Genomic DNA, 20,096 nt, shown 5'->3' on the forward strand with positions numbered 1-20,096 from the left:
TGAACGTGGCAGTCATTGTGAAACCTCTAGGCGAGGGATGGACAGTTCACAGAGTGAGCTGCTTCTGCCCACTGCCAATACCGTACACTCACTGCTGACACTAATGGCTAACTAACCACCAACTAACATTAACGCTAACTACTCACTGCTAACCAACCACTAACACTAATCACTAATGAACCACCAACACTAACTACACACTAACTACCACTAACTCCTTACTGCTAACTAACCAGTAACACTAACCACTAAATAACATTAAAAACACTAACAGCTAGCTGCTAAACTAACTGGTAACTAATCACTAACACTAACCACTAACATTGACTAATGCTAACCACTCACTACTAACCACTAACATCACTAATGAACAACTAACACACTAACCACTGGCCACTAACTACCACTAACCACTAACTGCTAACTAACCAGTAACACTGACCACTAAACTTTAGCTAACTAGCACTAACATCTAACTGCTAACACTAACTCCTAACAAGCCACTAATACTAACCACTAATGAACCGCTAATACTAACACTAACTGCTAACTAGCCACTACCACTAACCACTACCTGCTAACTAACCAGTAACACTAACCATTAAATAGCATTAACACTAACAGCTAACTGCTAAACTAACTGGTAACTAATCACCAACATTAACCACCAACTGACATTAACTAATGCTAACCACTAACTCTACCAATTGATAACCACTAAAATTAATCACAACGAATATTAAAGAGCACTGACCAAGCTAACTAACACTAACTACTATCACCACTATGCTAACACCATTACTAACACTACCAACACCAGTTAAAACTCAGAGAAACAAACTTCCTTTCATACATTTTTTTTTCACATATACCTCAAAAAGACAAAAATTTAAACTCCTAGACCTTCAGAATAAATTCTCCTAACGTGGAAGAATGTTTAAACCAATGCAATGCACATGACAAGACAAAAGCTTATGCTAGCCAGGCACAGTGGCTCATGCCTGTAATTCCAGCACTTGGGAGACCAAGGCAGGAGGATTGCTTGAGCCCCAGGAGTTTGAGACCAGATTGGGCAATATACTGAGACCCTGTCTCTACAAAAACATCTTAAAATTAGCCAGTATGGTGGTGCATGCCTGTTGTTTCAGCTACTTGGGAAGGCTGAGGCAGGAGGATCACTTGAGCCCAGAAGGTTGAGGCAGCGGTGAGCTGTGATCGCTTTACTGCACTCCAGCCTGGCCTACAGGTGAGACCCTGTCTCAGAATATAATAACAATGTAGAAAAACCATAACATTTATATTGTTTGTGCGAGAATTCTCTAGACCAATTTTCTGGGAGGCAATTTGGCAACAGGTACTAAAAGACTTATGTGCATTGCATTGGTTCAAACGTTCTTCCAATTTAGGAGAATTTATTCTGAAGGTCTAGGAGTTTAAGTTTTTGTCTTTTTGAGGTATATGTGAAAAAAAAAAATGTATGCAAGGAAGTTTATCATCACAAATACTTATTTTTTAAATCGAGAGAAAATTTCACCAATATAATACCTGCTAAATAACTATTGGTTAAATAAATAATATTATATAGACTTTTCAAATTATGTAGCAGAAAAATTGTCTGCAAGTGTTCTCCAGCAAACTCCCATTTACTCATTTTTAATAACTGCTTTATTGAGATATAATTCACATACTATAACATTTCACCCTTTTAAAAAAGTGTATGATTCAGTGGTTTTCGTGTATTCCCAGAGTTTGCAACCATCATCACTATCTAATTTTAGAACTTTTCATTACCTCAAACAGAAAAAATGGAGCTAACATCCCATCATATGGATATTCCACATTTTGTTAATTCATTCATAAGTTAATGGATGTTTAGGTTGTTTCTACTTCTTGGCTACTATGAATAATGATGTTATGAATATTCATGTACAAGTTTTGTGTAGGCATACATTTTCAATTCCCTTGCCTATACACCTTGGAGTGGATTTTCTGAATAATTCAGTGTTTGACTTTGTGAGCAACTGTGCAACTTTTTACCAAAACACCTGACAATTCTCTGATCCCACTAGCAATACATGAGGGTTCCAATTTCTATACATTCTTGCCAATATTTGTTATTGGCTATTTTCTTTTCTTTTTAGCCATCCTCATGGACATAAAACAATATTGCATTGTGGTTTTGATTTATATTTTCCTAATGACTAATGATATTGAACATCTTTTCATGTGCTTGTTGGCCATCTATATATAATATATATTGTTTTAATGCATAAAAATCATATGCAATTTTACAAATGTAATATGATCTCTAGATGTTTCCAAAACACACAAAAAAAATCTTTCTGGAAACGTACAAAATGTACCAAAAGAATGTCTTGGTAATAAGATTATGATTGATTTTTTTTTAATCCTTCTGTATCTCCGAAATGCCTGCAATGAGTATGAATTACTTTTATGATTTGACACTGAATATGATTGGTTTTCAGACTGGGCCCGCACTTTGACATTTGTCTGTCCAGGAAGATGCCAGGCAGCTGGGCGTCATGGGCAACAGTGTGGCCTTGGGCTTCATGTAGCTGTGTCTCCATTCCCTGGAACTCTCACAACTGTAAGGGAGGAAGATGTCCGTCCACTGCCTCCACCAGATACACACTTGTGAGCCAGCACAGGTAAAGGATGCCTACTCCTTCTGTTCCCAGTGCATGAGAAAACATACCTGGTCCAGGCAGGCCATAGAGGACAAGCTAGATCCTCCGTGCAGAGGAGAGGGCCACCATGCAGGGGATCACAGAGAAGGGAGGCGCCCAGGCAAGGACCGGGACAAGGCAAATGGCACCTGGTGATCAGCCCAAGTAGGCAGAGGCTGGAGGGGATGGTTTGGACTCTCAGGGTAGTCGGAGAAAGGAGGAATGGCCGGAAAGGCTAGTGTAGAAAGGGAAGGCTGCCTGAAAGTGGGGGAAATGGAACTGAGGTGTGCAGGACAGGTCTGTTGTGGGTAGACCAGGAAGGGAGAGGTTTCATTCTGACCTGACAGTGTCCATTTCTGCCTGTTCTCTGTACTGGAATCTCCCTCTACCACTGTCAGTCAATAAACAGATCCCCATGGACACAGCCCGGGCCTCCTACTCCTCCCTGCTGCCAAGAAGGAGGTTGGAGGAGGGACAGACTATGTAGATGTGTTACATTAAGGGAGTCCTCACTTGGTTGGGGGACAGCAGGCAGTACGCTGGGACCCAGGAGGGCACGCAATGGGGAGGACATAAGAGAAAGACCTGGAGTTGAGGCATCTCCACTCCAGAGCAAAATAGGGAAAGAGACTCAAGCAATTTCCAGAAGAAGAAACCCAAAAGGCAAGCAGGTACAGGAAGAGATATTTACACCCATTAGATATCAGGGAGATGCAAATTAGGACAACAGTGCCATGGCACTTTACACCCATTTGGCTGGTGAACATTAAAAAGCTGGGTAATGCCAAGTGTTGGTGGGGCAGTGGGACTTAGGGACCTCAAGAGCTGCTGGTGGAGTGCAGATCTGAAGCATGCAATCTGGCACCACTGAATCACATCAACAGGAGGCATAATGGATGCCCCGCACTGCTCCTCCTGGGTGTGAGTCCCGGACAGAGGCTCACTCTCACAGATCCTGGAGGGGACCAGCATGTGCATGTTCACTAGAGTGCAGGGGAGACAGGACAGTAACCCATGGGCAATGACTCTACACAGCACCACATACAGCCAGAACAACAGACCAGATGTACGCAGGGAAACACGGGAGCGTCTCTTTTTTTTTTTTTTTTTTTTTTTAAGATGGAGTTTCGCTCTTGTCACCCAGGCTAGAGTGCAAGGGCGTGATCTCGGCTCACTGCAACCTCTGTCTCCTGGGTTCAAGCGATTATCCTGCCTCAGCCTCCCGAGTAGCTGGGACTACAGGCACCCATCACCACACCCAGCTAATTTTTTGCATTTTTAGTAGAGACAGTGTTTCGCTATGTTGGCCATGCTGGTCTCGAACTCCTGACCTCAGGTGATCTGCCCTCCTCAGCCTCACAAAGTGCTGGGATTACAGGCATGAGCCACTGCGCCCAGCCCTGGGAGCATCTCTTAAAAGCACAGTGCTGAGGGGGAAACATTAGAAGCAGGATGAGGCATATGACCAACAGCATTTATGTAAATTAAAGTACAGACACACAAAACACCACGTATTTTGCAAGACACACAGAAACACAAGTATTCACATTAAGCATGCTCGCTTGTTTGCCTGTGAGAGGAGGCGAATGGGAGTGGTGAAGACAAAAGAGAGTACATTTTAAGAATAAATAAAACAAGAGGCCCCTTGCACAGATACATAATCATAATGTAGCCTGAACTGAGGAATGATGAACACAGCTCAGCATCAGACATCCAAATAAAGAACGCAGGTGCGCTCCCCTTTAGAGGCCCATTTACTCACTCAAACATATGTCTATTCATTTACAGGTTTATTGGCTCCTCTGAGGCTTGGGCTAGAGCCCCAGGCCCCAGGAAAAGGAATGGATGAGAGCAGACACAGAGGGACCACAGAAGTCAGAAGTAAACATACAGGAACCTCAAAAGAGAGTCAGATGCAGAGACAGGGAGGAAGGGCCGCCCCTACCCCGGGCTGGGTAACAGCTGGGGTGGGGATATGGCCCCCTTGCTCTGCCAGAGCATGGCAGACCCATGGTAGCTGCCCAAGTTCAAGTGTGGACTCCAGTGGTATGATGAGGCAGCTTAGCACATAGATGTCAGCACCTTTGCCGCCGAGCGGGAAGGCGTGGTCCACTTAGCACGGGTCCTCCAGGCTGGCAGAAGCTCAGGGTCATGGCCATGCCACTTCCGTGAGATCTCAGTCCTCACCTCCAGGGACAAGGAAGAGGATGTTAGGAAGGTCCCCCTGTGGCTTTGCTACTCAACCCCAATGAGACTAAGGTGCAGGGAGAGGCCGTGTAAGAGAAACAGAGACATGGGGCAGGAAAAGTCATGCTTGGGCACAGGCACTACTAAGTACTACCTCTGGAGGATACTACTTCCTCCTTCCTGTGAATATTTCTCACCATTCTTTTAGCTCCTTTCTCTGCCTTTTAGCCCTGCCTTTGTCTGAGCCCAGCTAAAGACATGTATAGGTGCTTTCTTGAGTTCCTGGTCAAATAACCACCCTGTTCTCTCTTAATCACTTGGACCACTCCTTGCTCTTGGGCTCAATTTTGTGAGCTCAACTCTGGCCACTGGAAATCTGTCCAGAGGACACGACCTGAAGGGAGAGAGGATTCAGAACTCTATCTGAGGGGTTGCAGCTGAGGGAACTGAAAGTCACTAAAAGAAAAGTAGCCTGGGGTGAGGTGGAAGGGTGGGCTTGGGGGGTAGGGGTGCTGTCTGTATCTTTCCATCTCCAAGGGGCTTTCAGGGGCATAGGGTGCTGAGAGAATGTGCCTCAAGCAGTGGAGCCGAACTGGGGTTGTGGTGAAAGATAAAAGGAATCAGATACCTGTTCAACATAAAGATAATCTTTCCCATAGCTGCCTGACGACAGAAAGAGCTATTGGGAGGTAGTAAGCTCCCTGTCACCAGAGGTATGTAACCACCTGGTCTCCAACACCACTTCCCGAGACAGCTCCCTTCACAACTCTTTGTGGAAACACTTTTTCCACACCCCACCAGCCTCAACCTGGGCTGCTTCTTGCCCCTCCCAGGACCCCCAGGGCCCATGGTCTGCTATACCCAGACACCAGATAAGGCTGAATGGAACTTAGAGAGGCCAGGTGAGGAGTAAAGAGAGGGAGAGGGGAAGGAGCAGTAAGGGACAGAGGTGGCAGATGAGATGGGAGTAACACTCCACAGTGAAGGGGACAGGGCATCTGCAGCCAACTCTCACAGAATGCAGAGCCCCTGGCAAATCCATGGCCAGCAGAGGGAGCCCATGGCCCTGCCGATACAGGAAGGTACAACTTGGGAGTCTGGGGCATTGAGATCAATTCTCCCCCGCCTCTCTCCCCAGAGCAGGACTGTCCTAAGGGGGAAATTCAGTGTCTCCTGGGTGGAATTCACTTTGCGTCAGTCTCTGCCATGTCCCCACGTTTCCACATGTGCAGCAGCACCATCTGTTCTGTCTTTTCATGCCTATCTCCCCTTCCATCCACTCTCTTTGTGTGTCTGTTTCCTTTAGGTGCTCTCTGTTTCTCGGGCTCCGGATCTTCCTCTTTGTCTCTGCATCTGATTATTTTCCTAGTTCCCTGTATGTTTACCTCTGACTTTCTTGGTTCCTCTATCTGTTCTCTCTGATTGTCTCTCCCTCAGCCGGCATACCCCCTCCCCAACTCTCCCTTTTGTTCAATTTTAGGAACACATGATTGGGGGATTCCTTCTGACTCCCTACCCTAATCCTTCTCCTGATCCCTGAAAGGCCTCCTCCACCTCCCGAAGAGTAGCCAGTAGAACTTGGCCCAGCTCAGAGGAAGGATAGATAAGAGATGTTTACAGGAAATATTCCGGTTCAGCTTGATCCAGAAGCTCAGGACAGACTACCACAAAGGCTCACAGGAGTCAAGGTGTGGCCTGAGCTGGGGTTTACAGGACCTGAGTGGGAGAGAGGAGGGGAGGCCTTAGGTCTGGTGGGAGGGGGACTCCATGAGGGATAGCCTGAAAAGTCACACACCTCTTGGTTGAGGAAGCAGTAGAGGATGGCCACGATGAAGCCCTGTGGGGCAAAGAAGAAAGACCCTATCAGAACACTTTGGCCTGGCCTGAAGGTGTCCACAGTCTTTCTGCTACCTTTTCCCTACTCATCCCCAGGCTATGGCTTGGGCCAGGTCTGATTGAAAGGGGAATTTAGATGCATTCATTACTTACTATGTGCCAGGCATATTGTCTCATAGAATTGTTGTAGCAAGCCTGCCAGGGCTGTACTGTTGGCCCCATTCCTCTGACTTTATTTCTGCATCCCTTGTGAATGAGCACAACACTTGGCACATAATAGGGGATCAGTAAGAGTTGAATAGATTGGATGGATGGATGGATGGATGGATGGATGGATGGATGCATGGATGGATGGATGGATGGATGGATGGATGGATGGATGGATGCATGGATGGATGGATGGATGGATGGATGGATGGATGGATGGATAGGTGGTAGGTGGGTGGATGGATGGATGGGTGGGTGGGTGGGTAGGTGAGTGGGTGGGTGGGTGCGTGGATGGATGGATGGATGGATGGGTGGGTGGGTGGGTGGGTGGATGGATGGATGGATGGATGGATAAATGGATGGAAGAATGCATGGGTAGTTGAATACATAGATAGATGGGTGGCTGGAAGATGGACAGACAGACAGATATTTGAATAGATGGATGAAAAAGAATAGCCGTCACCCTGTCATGAACTAAGCCAAGGCCCGTGGGCAACAGCACCTCCCTCCAGCACCCCCAGTTGAAAGAAAGAGTGCCTGCAGAGGCCTCACCTGGAAGGAACCCAGTCCCAGCTCCAGGGGGAGGCGGATGCCGAGGCCAGCATTGTCTGGCAGGAAGTTGAAGATGATGTAGTGAATTCCAAAGAGTGGGATCAAGAAAAGTGTCGACTTGGAGAGACGCCTGCAGGAAAGACAAATCCAAGGCTCCCAAGGCTGGGATTAGAAACCGTCATGTGCACTTCGTCTCCTCTCACTTCCTACCACCTCCCTATATCCACTCTGTGAACCAGCCACCTTGGGAAATGCCACCTCCCCACAATCACCCTGGGCTTTTTTTTATTTCTGGGCCCTGGATCCTGCTGGTTCCCCTGCCAACTGTTCTTGCCCCAGTTTATCCCAAAGTCTATGCATCTTTCAAAGTGTGGATCAAAACCACTTCCTCCAGGAAGTCTTCCTTGACCACACCACCCTTCACCTAGAAAGGATCCCTCTCCCCAGGCGCCCATAGAAATTGACCCCAGCACTCATCGTTCTATTTGGCATGGGAACTGGCTGTTTGGAGTCCTCATCCTTCCAATAATGTGATCCCCTAGAAGGAAGGGGCCAGGTCTATTCTGTCTCTGGGAACATAGGGAAGAGTATGGGGCTGAGGTCATGAATGCCTGTTGGAAGAGACAGAACCACCACATCGAATCCCTCTCCAGTTACCCTTTCCCAGTGTCCCCAGACATGAACACATAGTACCAATACTGAGACTGGGTATGGAGGCTGCCCTGAGCTGGCTCCAGTTTCCTCACCAGGATGCGGATAATATTGAGAAAAAGCCCAAAGTTCACCTGGAAATAGAGGCATAGGAAGGTGGAAGACAAGGGTCAGGGGGTAGCCTTGGGTGGCTGGGGTGAGCTCTAGCCCATTTGGGAACTAGAAAATTTAAATCCTTGAGACGTGAGAATGTGCAGGTGAATGAATGCACAGATCATTGCTCCAGAATTTGTAGCCTGGAGCTGGGAGGTCCCACATTTGAGCCTTGGAGGACAGAGAAGGACCCAGGATTCCTGTCCCTCTCCAGTCCTGGGATCAAGGGGGGTGATCAGGCCTCGCCACCTGCCTCCAGCCACCTCCCAGGCTCTTCTCTAGCACAAAGCAGATGTCCCTCACTTTGCACAGTTGCTAAGTTGCAAAACATTTGTACATTTACCACAGCCATGCAAAGCAGTCTTCACTGCCTCTGTGTTGTGTGTGAGAGCAGAGGGAGGAGAGGGGTTTAGCTGCAGACTCCATTTACTGCCCCCACCCCGCACTCCCCGTCTCTCACTGCAGTGGTAAATGATCTGCAACCAGCGCATCACGCTCATCAAAATTGAGCTGGAACAGCCTGCATGCTGATGGAGACCACCACCCCTCTGGTTTTACTAACAGGATACTGAGGCCCAGAGAGGGCCTCACAGAGAATCAGTGGCAGAGCGAGGCTGGAGCCCAGTCTTCAAGACACCCAGCCTGGAGTTGCATTTCCTGCTGTGCACAGCCCCTCGGTAGTTCCAGGGAGGTTGACTGAATAAAGCAAAGGACACTGGCCCAGGGACTGACCCCAACTGAGAGAACGATGGGCCCTTTGATGATCCACCAGTAGGGGGAGCTGTTGTCCAGGTCCCAGCACCTGGGGAGAGAGGCAAGAATGCCATTGTTGGAAAGTCCCCTTTACTGTGGTGACGCAGGCACCTCCCTCCTCTCTTGGGTATTCATGCCTTCTGGTCTCACCCACCTCCTCTTCAGCCTTTTCTCCTGTCTCAGCCAGTTAGGGTCTCACCGAAAGGGGCACCCCCATCCAGGCTGGGCTCACCCTTTGTATCTGCCTAGATGGACAAACGTTTCTGAACTCTGCCTGTTCGAGGCCTCCTTGCTGGCCCCAACATGTCCCTTTCTCCAGGAAGCCCCCTGGCAGCTCCCTCCCCCCACCTTCCCCCAGACCCACAGCGCTAGGAATCTGAGCTCCACTCTCCTGCCAGGCTCATGCCTCTTCTGTGCTACCCACAGACTGTTCTCCCACCCCCCAACCTAGCCGAGCAGTCCCTCCTCCTCCTCTTCCCAGCCTGGAGAACAGCCCGTGGCCTGACTGTCCACTCCACACCCCATGTAGGCCCAGCCGGTATGATGAGGTGGCCACTCCGACTCACGCAATGTCCTCGAAGGCCAGTTTGCAGCCCACCCACGTGCCAGTGAAGAGCACGGGCAGACCTATGGGAGGACAGGGGAGACACAAGCGAGGGGGTCTGCATCTTTGGCTCTGAGCTCTGGCCCCACCTCCCACCACCATCAGCCAGGTAGGGCACTGCAAAGGCAGGGCCGGACAGGACCCTAGAGCCAGGGGCCTGGTGCCACCTCCAACACTTGCTGCCGGACTGTGGCCTGTCCCTCCCCTTCTCTGGGCCTCGGAGTGAGGTGGAGGGGCCTTTACGTGAACTCCCTGGGCCTTCCCAGCCCTTTACCTCCCCATGGTGCCCGAACTGCCCTCAGTGCTCACCCCAGCCAGCGAGAACCAGCCACCAGAAGGCTCTCCTTGAGCTGGGGGAGGTGGAGGCCAGGAGGCAGGTCAGGTAGACAGCTTCTGCCAACAGCCAGCTGAAGTTGGTCATGGTGGCGAAATGAGAGGCGGCCACAGAGACCTTGCATAGAACCTGGGGGCCGGGACCTGGGTGCTTCAGAGCTGGGACACCCACTGGAGCCCCCACCCCAGTCTCCCCTACCCCACTCAGATACAGAACCTCCAGGCCCCTCCACGTGAGGCTGGGACCTCCAGCCTCTTGGGCCACCCGAGAGGAGATGTGGTGATATACACTGAGGGTTAAGAGCACAGATTTGGGATCTAGACAGCCTGGCTTCTAATTTGCCATCTATTTCCTGTGCAAATCTCCTCACACCTTAGCTTTTCATCTGTAAAAGGAAAAACTTCCAATACCTGGCTCAAGTCCTTGTCATAAGGATTAAATGGAAACTGCCTAAGACTTGCTTCTATTTTCACTTACCCCCATCCTTCCTGAGCTGAAGTCAATCCCTAGAGCTGACTTATTCAGCCACAGTTCTGCCTTGCAAAAAACACACACAGGCACCCGTGCATTCGCTCACTGACTGCATGACTTGATCACCTGCCAGCGGGGGAGCAGGACCACCTCTGAGTTCCGTTGGCCCAGGTTTGATCCTAGCCCCACCCATGTGCCACTGGGTGAACTTGCCAGTTGCCTCTCCTCTACAAAATGGGATTAAAATGATGCTTTCATCTTCAGGCTGTTTTAAAAATTCAAGAGATAATGCCAGCTGATTCTTGAATAACAAAGGTGTGAACTGCTGAAGTCTGTTTACACATAGATTTTCTTCCATCTCTGTCACCCCTAAGACAGCAAGACCAACTTCTCTTCCTCCTGCCCCTCAAACTAGTCAACATAAAGACGATGAGGATGAAGACTTCCGTGATGATCCACTTCCATTTAAAAACAGTAAATTTATTTTCCCTTCTTTACGATTTTCTTAAAAATTTTTCTCTAGCTTACTTTATTGTAAGAATACAGTATATAACACATGTAACAGATAAATATGTGTTAATCGGTCATTTATGTTTTTGGTAAGGCTTCAGGTCAACAGTAGGCAATCAGTTAAGTTTGGGGGAGTCAAGAGTTATACTTGAATTTTCAACTGAAAGGGGGACCAACACCACTAACCCCACGTTGTTCAAAGGATAACTATACATGTAAAGCACTTAGTGCAATGCGTGGCACAAAATAAGTGCTCAGTATGAAGTATGATTAATTCTTTCATCAGTTAATTGAGGTCATGTGTTAGTTTGCTCGCTGATTTCGCTGTTCATTTCCAGCACACCTGTAGAGAATCCAGCAGTTGCTGGGTCTCCACATTCTGCCCAACTTCCCTTTAATTTCAGTTGCCTCTTATTGTCTCCACTCCACCTCTCCCATGGTGCCTTCCCAGTTTCTTGGACATGGCCTAGGTCCTTCTGTCTTTGTGAGTTTGTTCACCCTGGTCCCTCCTCTTGAAATGTTCTCCTTCCCCATCTCCCTATCGTTGCTGCCAGCACAGCTCCAGGGTCCCCTCCTCCCTGAAGCCCTCTCTCATTCTCTCCTAGCTCTCAGCTTCCTCCACTTGGGAGTCTCCTAATCTGTGTGCATTCTGTCCCATGGGCTCTTCCTGAAGGAGGGACCCAGCTCCTCCCAGCCCCTTGCATACATACCCCCAGCACAGACCAATGAGTGCTCAGGGAGGGATGAAAGGAAAGGAAAAGGCTGTGCATAGTGAAACATGGTCTAGGTTGGACTACAGAATGCAGAGTAGAGCATGCAATATAGAAAATGATATGGATCGACACCACAGTCCAGGAAAGGCGTGAGAACTTAGGGCCTGACATGGGAGAGGAGCATTTTCCTGTTCTGTAATTGGCCATGCAGGAGCCCCAGGGTCAGCCCACAGGGCAGGAAAGGCTGGGGCAGGCACTTCTGGGTCTGTAATCCCACCTCCTCTCTCCCCTACCCACCCAGCCCCTTCACCCACGGCCATTACAGTAGAGAAGCTGCAGTAGTCAGTGTCGTCGCTGTGGAAAAGGGCAGCATCCTTCAGGAACACAGCACCCGCCTTGAGGATAAAAGTGGCGAACAGCTGGGTGTGGACGTAGTTCCGGGGGCAGTGGAGCCTCCTGGGGGGAATGGGAGAAATGAGGAACAAGAAGCAAGTGGGGGAGGGGATTCTGGTGTGCTGCAACTGGGCTGAGCAGGGCAGGAGGTGAATCGAATCAAATTGGATGCAATCAAACTGAATTGAATTGAGCTGAACTTGAGGCTTCAGTTTAACCCTTGCAGGACAGCTGAGCAACCATTCCTGTGCTCAGGGTAAGTGTGGAAACAGAGGAATATCTGGTCCCTGCCTTGAGGGTGCTCATAGTCTCAGGGAAGAGAGGCAGAAATGGCAGGTACCACCCATGGGAGCCCCCTGGATGATCAGAGACACTCATCCCCATGAGACCAAGAGCAGCACAGGCCAGATGCCGTGCTCAGACTTTGAAGGCTAGAGGAGGGGGTGGGGTCTTAAAAGGGACAATGGTCAGAGAGTTGTAACAGTCAAGAGGGGCTCCGGGCAGGAGGCAGAGGACTGTTAGATGCAGATAGAAGCCGGGCTTTCTCAGATATAAATACACTGAGAAAAATGAGGAATTCCAAGCAAATAGAATGAGTGCCACATAAGCAAAGGGGCAGAGATAGGAGTGAGTTCTGGTGTTGGAAGAGATGGGTCTACATGGTGGGGAAAAGGGAAGAGAAAGTTAGACATGGGTATGGTGCCTAGATCTAGGAAGTTCATGGCTATGCAGGCAAGGAAGCAGACTTGGACCTCTGGGAAATAGGGAGCCAAGGAAGGTTCTTGAGCTGGTGATGAGGATGGCAAACCTGAGAGCAACCAGGATGGTGATGGCCATGAAGAGGGCTACAATAGAGATGCTATGGCCCATGGTGTAGATAATCTTCACTGTGGAGAAGTAAGATTCCTGGGAAGGGCAGAGACAGAAGAAAGTCTCAGCTTCAGGGCCTTTGGGGGAAAGAGAGGCTTGGCAATCAAGCAGGTGAAGCCTTTGCCATTCCACCCCAACATTGCCCATCTGGAGGCAGAGGTGTCCGCAGGTACCATGGAAAGCTCCCCCTATGCACTAGAGCTTTCGTTTCCAGCCTGCCTTCCACCTGACCTGCGGGTGAGGGAGGAGCAGTGGCAAGGAGTGGAGACGCTTAACACTCATGATGCTCTGGGGGTGGGGAGAGGCAGCTGCAGAAACTACAGGTCCCTGGGGAATGACAAAAGCGCCAGAGGAAATCAGCTTGTTTATTGACATCCAGCTTGCTCACCAGCTTAAGAACACAACGTCCCCAAATAAAGGAGACAGACAGGGACACGTGGGGACAGTCACAGGCAGGCAGGCTAAAGGTTCCCATGGCCAAGTGTTTGGATCAGTCAGAATGCAGCCTGGGCCTGAAGATAGAGGGTACAGGCAAGGGAAGGGAGCAGGGGCCCGGGCACTGGCCCCAATCCCAGCTCTCCTGTGGGGTCCAGGCAATCGCTGCCTGTCCCTGACTCAGTCTTTCCATCTGAAAAATGCTTACAGAAAAATGCTTCCATCTGAAAAATGCTTATAGTCATGCTTTACCTTTCAGAGATCAAGGGGACAGAGAAACAGGATGATGGGTGTGGGAGTGCCTTGCAAAGGCCCTGCTGGATGCAGAAGTGTGGGTGTGCTCGCTGGTATTAGGAGCTCTCTGCAATCACTCTGGGCTTGAGTTTCCCTCATTTGCCCACACCACAACCATGCACACTGCTCCACAGACTGAGGGTCAGAGAAGAAAAGGAACTTCCCAGGGCTGCCAGGATCCTTGTTGCCTCTGGAACCACTTTAAGCTCCCAGCCCTGGAGACCTGGACACGGAACCAAGACAGCAGCCAGCAGATCTCCCACATGCCCTCTGCCCCGCTTCTCCCTCCAAGTAACTTGACCTGTGGGTCACCCTTGAGTAACTTAGCAGAAGACCCCTTCTCCTCCAGACGCTTCACTGCTGTCTGCTGGAAAACCGCTGTAAGGAATATTCCAACCTGCAGGCTGGGGAATGGAGGCCCCAACGTTGTGCACCCACCCATACGAATGTCCATGGCAGTCCTTCCTCCAAGATGCCGGGAGCCTCTTACCTCCTCAGCCAGCAGCTCCAGAGGCACAGGGCAGGCCACAGGGTAAGGTGGAAAGGGCTCAGACCAGCCAGTGATGGTACAATCCCGCTTCACAGCCCCTGGGAGGCAAGCAAGACTCTCTAGCCACAACCCCTTCCCTCTCCCCAGGAGGGGGCTGGGGGTGCCATGGACCATCAAGTGACCCTGGCAGGGTTTACATGGACAGTTCCTCTCAGCAACAGAAAGGGCGGCTCCAGAGCCTGCCCAGGGACACACTATGGGGTCTTCCATCTCTGGCTTCACGGGCGCCATCTCTGCACAGAGAGGATTACTCCCCTGAGGGGTGGGGAGTGGTGAGCTGGGCTACCAGCCTCCTAAAGGCAGTAGGAGAGAAAAGAGGCCCTCGCTGTCCAGGCACCCAGGCCAGGGAGGTAAAGCAGAGCAGCGGGGTGCCCCACCTTCTCCATCCTTGGCAGTTAGTGGTGTCTTGGCAGACAGGCAGGCCTGCCCTCCTCCACCCTTGCAGCCAGCCTCCTGCTAACACCTGGAGGGCACCCAGATCCAGCACTTACAGGTGCTGCACTCTAATTCTTTCTTGCGCAGTTAATGCTTTCGTTCTCCCCAGTTCACAGCTCAGGAAGCAGAGGTGATTGACTGACGGGCCCGAGGTCACCCCAGAAGAGGGGAAGTTGGTATACAAACCCAGGTCGGCCTGCCCCCAAAGCCAGTGACGTGTCTGCCAGATTCTGCCACTTCCAAACGAAAGCACCTCCCTTTCCCACCGCCACACCCAGGACCCCTCACCTGACTCTGAGCTGAAGTGAGAGAAGAAATCAGGGCAGGGGAGGGTGACCCACTCGCCGGATCCTGCCGTCGGCCAGCACAGCAGCCCATCCCAGGTCCTGGGGCAGCCTGGATAGAGAGCCGGGAGCAGCAGAGACTCAGCCCAGCCACAGGGCTGCCCCAATAATCCGAGGGATGATGCCAGAGGACATAAAGGAATCAGAGGAGCTGCCACCTGCCTCCTAGGCCCCATACCCAGGGTGGTGTTGGGCATCTCCTCTGCTGCTTGTAGACAGGCACTCTCATCCTCTCTCAGCTGGGTGATGAAGTCACATTCTGGGTGCATGTGTCCCAATACCTGCTGGAAACAGTGAACAGGATGAGCCAAGCCAATTGAGTGCCTTTCTGGGCTCTGTGGTCCACATGACCTGAGAACAGGGACGAGTCCTGATTCATTTCTGTGCCCTAATCCTGAGCAAAGACCTGCTCACAGTACTTTCAGGTGTGTTTGGTGGATGTTCAGATACAAGGAAGGAAGGAAGGAAGGAAAGAAGGAAGGAAGGAAGGAAGGAAGGAAGGAAGGAAGGAAGGAAGGAAGGAAGGAAGGAAGGAAGGAAGGGAAGGAAGGAAGGAAGGAAGGAAGGAGGGAAGGAAGGTGTGACTGCCTAGGCAGCTGGCTGGTGGAATGGATGAGTATACAGACAGACAGATAGACAAATATATGGCTGGGGAGGTGGATGGATGGATGGACAGATGGATGGACGGACAGATGACTGGCTGCATGGATGGGTGCGTGGTGGATGAGTGAGAGAGCTGTGTAAGGATGGATGTGTGGGTCCATGGATGTGTAGATGAAAGGATCATAACCTTGACAGCTGAGCAACCCTGAAAGACTATAGTTTTAGGAGCTTCCCAGATCTCGTGCTACACAGTGGCCATGAGAAATGATCTCTGGAAGCTGGAAACAAGTTGGGGTTTTTTTGGAAATCTTCTAGCAGTACTTCTGAAAGTGTGCATCAAGAATCAACTAGAGATCCACTGGGATGGAAGCAGGGATATGCAGAGATCTAGGGTGGATCTAGCACTTTGCATTTTAACAAGTTCTCCAGGGAACTGGGAATGAACAGCAGCAATTTCTAGCACTTCTCCCTCCCACCGCCCCAAACTGGAGGAAAACCAAAACTGCTCACCCAGTAGGCCAGAGCCCAAACAATCACATAGAAGGGAAGCCAAGTTTACAAAACAGACTTTCTGCACTGTGAACTGGGTATACAGCATACACATTTTTATATAAAACACACATCCGAGTCAACCAGTGTAGATGTCTGTTCCCCCAGGCTTTCACAGAAGAGGAGTGGCTGGGGAAGGGAGAAGGGCTGGATCCTAATAGACCCTGTGCAAGCTGTGATCAGAAGCAGAACAGGGGCCGGGCGCAGTGGCTCATGCCTGTAATTCCAGCACTTTGGGAGGCCAAAGTGGGCGGATCATCTGAAGTCAGGAGTTAGACACCAGCCTGACCAACGTGGCAAAACACCATCTCTACAAAAATACAAAAATTAGCCAGGCGTGGTGACATGCTCCTGTAATCCCAGCTACTCGGGAGGCTGAGGTGGAAGAATCGCTTGAACCCAGGAGGCAGAGGTTACAGTGAGCCGAGATCGTGCCACTGCACTCCAGCGTGGGCGATAAAGTGAGACTCCGTCTCAGAAAAACAAACAAAAAGAAGCAAGACAGGTGCCATGGGAGGCAGTGTCCTTCTCACAGGGATTGGGGAGGTGGCATTTGAGCTGGACCTGGGGACAAAGGAGCACTTTTTAGAGCCAGACACACGCAGTGGGGAGAAGAGCGTCTGGAACAGAGGGAACAGCATGTGCAAGGACAAGGGAAGTGGGAAAAGGTGTATTGGGGAAGTATCTGCTCAGGACTAATGTTTCTCTCCCCATGGCCCACCCCCCACCCCACCCCCACCCCCTGACACACACACCCTCGATGTCTAACAGGATCCGTGTCAGCAAATGTTTAATTAACAGCTAGTGTTCTTTGGGAGAAATGCAGGCACAGCAAATAGTGCAGCAGATGTAAGACCAGGGCTGGGTCAGAGAGTAGAGACTTTGACCACCAGAATGGGGACAATAGACGGTGGGTGACCACATGGAGAGACCCGAGGGCTCTGCCGCAGACTTGCGGGCTAGGAGAAGATCTGGAGACCCAGCCCAGTAAGGAGGGTCACCAGTGCTGCCCTGGCAGAAGTCACTCCTGTCCCGCCCTGCTGACCCCATGGGTCCATGGCTTGGATGCAGCTCTGCCATCTCCTGGTTGGCCCTGCAGGGCCTCAGGGTGCAGATGTCACCCATTACCCAGGCTCCAGGTCTGATTTTGGTGGGTGCCCCAGACTCAGCTCTTGGCTTCCTCCCCAGGACTCATTAACCCCAGGTCCATCTCAGGGCAGAGCCCCATCGTGTCTCCCCCACATCTCCCAACAGACTGAGCGCACGAAGCAGGGAAGGAAGAGCAGGAGGGCAGACGGGCCTGTATGGGACTTTCTCACACTGTCAACCTGACATTGACCCTGGGCTGTTGGAAGAGCTGTGGTCTCGGCCTATCCTTCCGCCTACCGCACAGTCTGGCAAGCCCCAACCCTGCCTGGGAAACTTTTCAGGGCCAGTCTGGGGGAACCACTGAGGGCAAAGGACTCCAGGTGAGCAGACTCTAGCCAAAAGGATAGACAGACAGTGCCCACACCTCTAAGAGAAGGAGGGAAATTCAGGGAAGCCCAACTAATGACTCAGGATGTGTGGTCACAGGGCCAGATGTAAGGAGACATTCTAGGGAGGGAAGTGGTGGGAGTGGAAGGACAGATTGTTCCAAGATTTATCCAAATGCTCCTGCTGAATCAGGACTGGCAAAACACATCCTGGGGCTCCCAGTCACCCCCACACACATCCTGGGCCCCACCCACCCCTTAGGGGAGGCTCCATCGCCCTGGACCCCCAGGCCTCGCATCTGTGCCTGCTGCTCTTCCTGGTGTCAGCAGGAGATGGAGCCCACACTGGGAAACAGTGATTGAGTTCTAGCTTTGGTGCTAGCACCATCTGCTGAATGGCCACCACCAGGTCTGGGGTCCCTCTGCTAAAAATTAATCTTTTGCTGTAGAGCACACACACATGGCAGCCAGGGGGTAGTCGAAGCTTCCTGTATTGCACCCCGATGCCCAGCCCTTGACAAATCAGATTCCACTCAATGCACAACAATCCAGGCCAGAGGATATTTTCTCTTTTAACAAAAGAGATAAGCAAGGCTCAGGAAGGCTGAGGAACTTGCAGGTCACATGACTAGTTTCATGGGTCCAGGATTCAAGCCCAAAGCCTGTGCACTTAAGAGCAGGTGCAGCAAGGTGCTCGGGAGGGGCAGCACCCTCCAATAAGGCAGCAGAGGAAGAATGCTTCAGCCCCCACCAGAACCTTGTGACTTCCAGTATGTCCAGGTTACTGCTGTCACTTGCAGTAACCTGGAAAGTTACTGGGAAACCGCAGCACATTCAGGAAGGGCCCTCTCTCCTGATCCCCGTGCTCCAGCTCTCTAGCCCATGGAGTACTATTTGGTTGTCAAAAGCCTCTCCAGCCCTCGGCATCATGAGAGGATGATGGATCCCCTAACTGCTGGAGCAGAAGCAGCTGGTCTCCACCAACTCCTCAGGTTTCACTCCTTCCCTGGCCACACCCTCTTCGAAGGAAACCGCCAAATTGGAGAGTGGCTCAGGGAGTCATGGGGCTAAGAAGGGGTCTGGAAATCTTACCACAGGAGCGTGGTAAGATCACAGATGCACAGCCAAGAGAAAGAGCCGACTGGGGGGACTAAGACGGGGTCCTGACTTTGCCTTCCCAATTCTGAGGCACTGTCTTGGGGCAGACAGTCTCTGTGGCCCCCAGAGGGCACAGCCAGGCCCTGGGGGAAGCAACAGGAAGGTGAGCTCAGCTCAGCCCCAAGAAGGACATGTTAATAGCGCTACCCAGAGTCACTACAGACTGCCAGACAGAGGGAGATGAGGGAGGGGGCCCTGGTATCAGGAGCTCTCCAAGCCACAACCTGCCACCTGCTCGTTGGGAGGGACTCTAGAGTCGAAGGGCAGTAGGGTCTCCACCAGGCTCCAGTTGGCCCTGTGGCTCCCAAATCTGGAGCCCAGTGGGAGAGGCAGGAGGGTCTGAACTGGCTACTCACGGTTGGTAACGGGCTCAACACGCAGAGGACGTGGGCCCCCCACATCCAGCGGTCCATGGTGAGTCCAGCAGTGGCTCCCTCCATCAGCCTCAGTAAGCCTTGGGTGTCTTCCCTCCCTTGCTGTCCCCTGACACAGCCACTGCCACCGCACCCTCTGCTTCCCTTTCTCAGGTGGCTGTTTGCATAGGCAGGAGCTAGCCAAGGGGACACAGCCCACTGAATATTCACCAGGATTGCAGGACACCTGCTCAGTTCAGCCCTGACCCTGAGGTGGGATTCTGTTTCCAGCAGGCAGGGGCTGAGCCCTGCCCTCACCACCTTCTACTCTGGCTATAAGTCTGCTCGTGTGTCTGTCCTGATAGCAAAGGCCCAGAGAGGTGACAGCCACAGGTCACTTGGTCAATATTCTCTACCACTTTCTTCTCTAGGCCCAGGTATCTGGTGGTCATTGCTGGAGTGACCTCTCAGATTGATGGGATCTTACAGAATAGGAAGGGGACCTGGGCCTGCCCTTGGGAAGCCCCCAGGTTGTTTGGTGTGTGCTCCTAGCCTTATCCACAGGGCTGGAGAGTGGTCAGAGCTGTGTAGACCTGGTGGGGAAGGGGAAGGGGATGGTATCAGTGGAGATGGAGGGTTGGAATGGTCTTAAGAAAGGAAATGTGATCTCTAGGCACTGGCATGGACTGGCCAGGAATGTGTCAGCAAGATCTGGGTCCTTTACCGGGCAAGGACTCTGGCCTGGATGGTGAGCTGAAGCTGCCAGTGTCAAGGCTCTGGACTTCACATGGGGGCTTGTCAAAATCTCTCCAAAACTCTCACAGCAAGAGGGGAAAACGAGGTTGGATGGAAGCCTTGTGAGAGGATTCGTGGGTCAGGTCATCTTGAATACGGGAGGACAACTGTCATCAGTAGCACAAATGAGAAGGCTTACACAGCCACTCAAACTATGTTGAACATTCATTGTCTGGTCACTTTT

At 51.1% G+C, this 20,096-nt stretch overlaps 1 protein-coding gene across 5 annotated transcripts; it reads right to left on the reverse strand.

Annotated features, from left to right (window-relative positions):
* Positions 1-4,460: 4,460 nt before the first annotated feature.
* On the reverse strand, positions 4,461-19,310 carry GHRHR (growth hormone releasing hormone receptor). 5 transcript variants are annotated; one of them, XM_038004792.2, is made up of 13 exons: positions 19,121-19,307; positions 15,142-15,260; positions 14,924-15,031; positions 14,141-14,238; positions 12,860-12,957; positions 11,982-12,114; positions 9,940-10,093; positions 9,593-9,653; positions 9,006-9,075; positions 8,163-8,254; positions 7,470-7,599; positions 6,670-6,711; positions 4,461-4,874 (listed from the first exon to the last, which is right to left on the reverse strand). In XM_038004792.2, exons 2-13 carry the CDS (start codon positions 15,206-15,208, stop codon positions 4,749-4,751), a joined length of 1,179 nt encoding a protein of 392 aa, XP_037860720.1. In that variant the 5' UTR covers positions 15,209-15,260; positions 19,121-19,307; the 3' UTR covers positions 4,461-4,748. The 5 variants fall into 5 exon arrangements, with proteins under 5 accessions (XP_037860720.1, XP_007979889.2, XP_037860721.1 ...); XM_007981698.3 differs by having other exon boundaries at positions 15,158-15,263; XM_038004793.2 differs by having other exon boundaries at positions 15,142-15,263.
* Between the last annotated feature and the right edge of the window lie 786 nt (positions 19,311-20,096).

Source organism: Chlorocebus sabaeus, chromosome 21 (genome assembly GCF_047675955.1).
Source record: "Chlorocebus sabaeus isolate Y175 chromosome 21, mChlSab1.0.hap1, whole genome shotgun sequence".
Classification (NCBI taxonomy): Eukaryota; Metazoa; Chordata; class Mammalia; order Primates; family Cercopithecidae; genus Chlorocebus; species Chlorocebus sabaeus.

What these genes read in the sequence shown, in the direction of transcription:
- GHRHR (XM_007981698.3), bottom strand. Translation starts at nt 19,204, where the DNA reads ATGGAGGGAGCCACTGCTGGACTCACCATGGACCGCTGGATGTGGGGG. An exon ending in CTGGCCTTCGAGGACATTGC is followed by an intron (nt 9,076 to 9,592) that starts GTGAGTCGGAGT and finishes CTCTCTCCCCAG; the next exon opens with GTGCTGGGACCTGGACAACA. An exon ending in TGGGACTGGGTTCCTTCCAG is followed by an intron (nt 6,712 to 7,469) that starts GTGAGGCCTCTG and finishes TTTGCCCCACAG; the next exon opens with GGCTTCATCGTGGCCATCCT.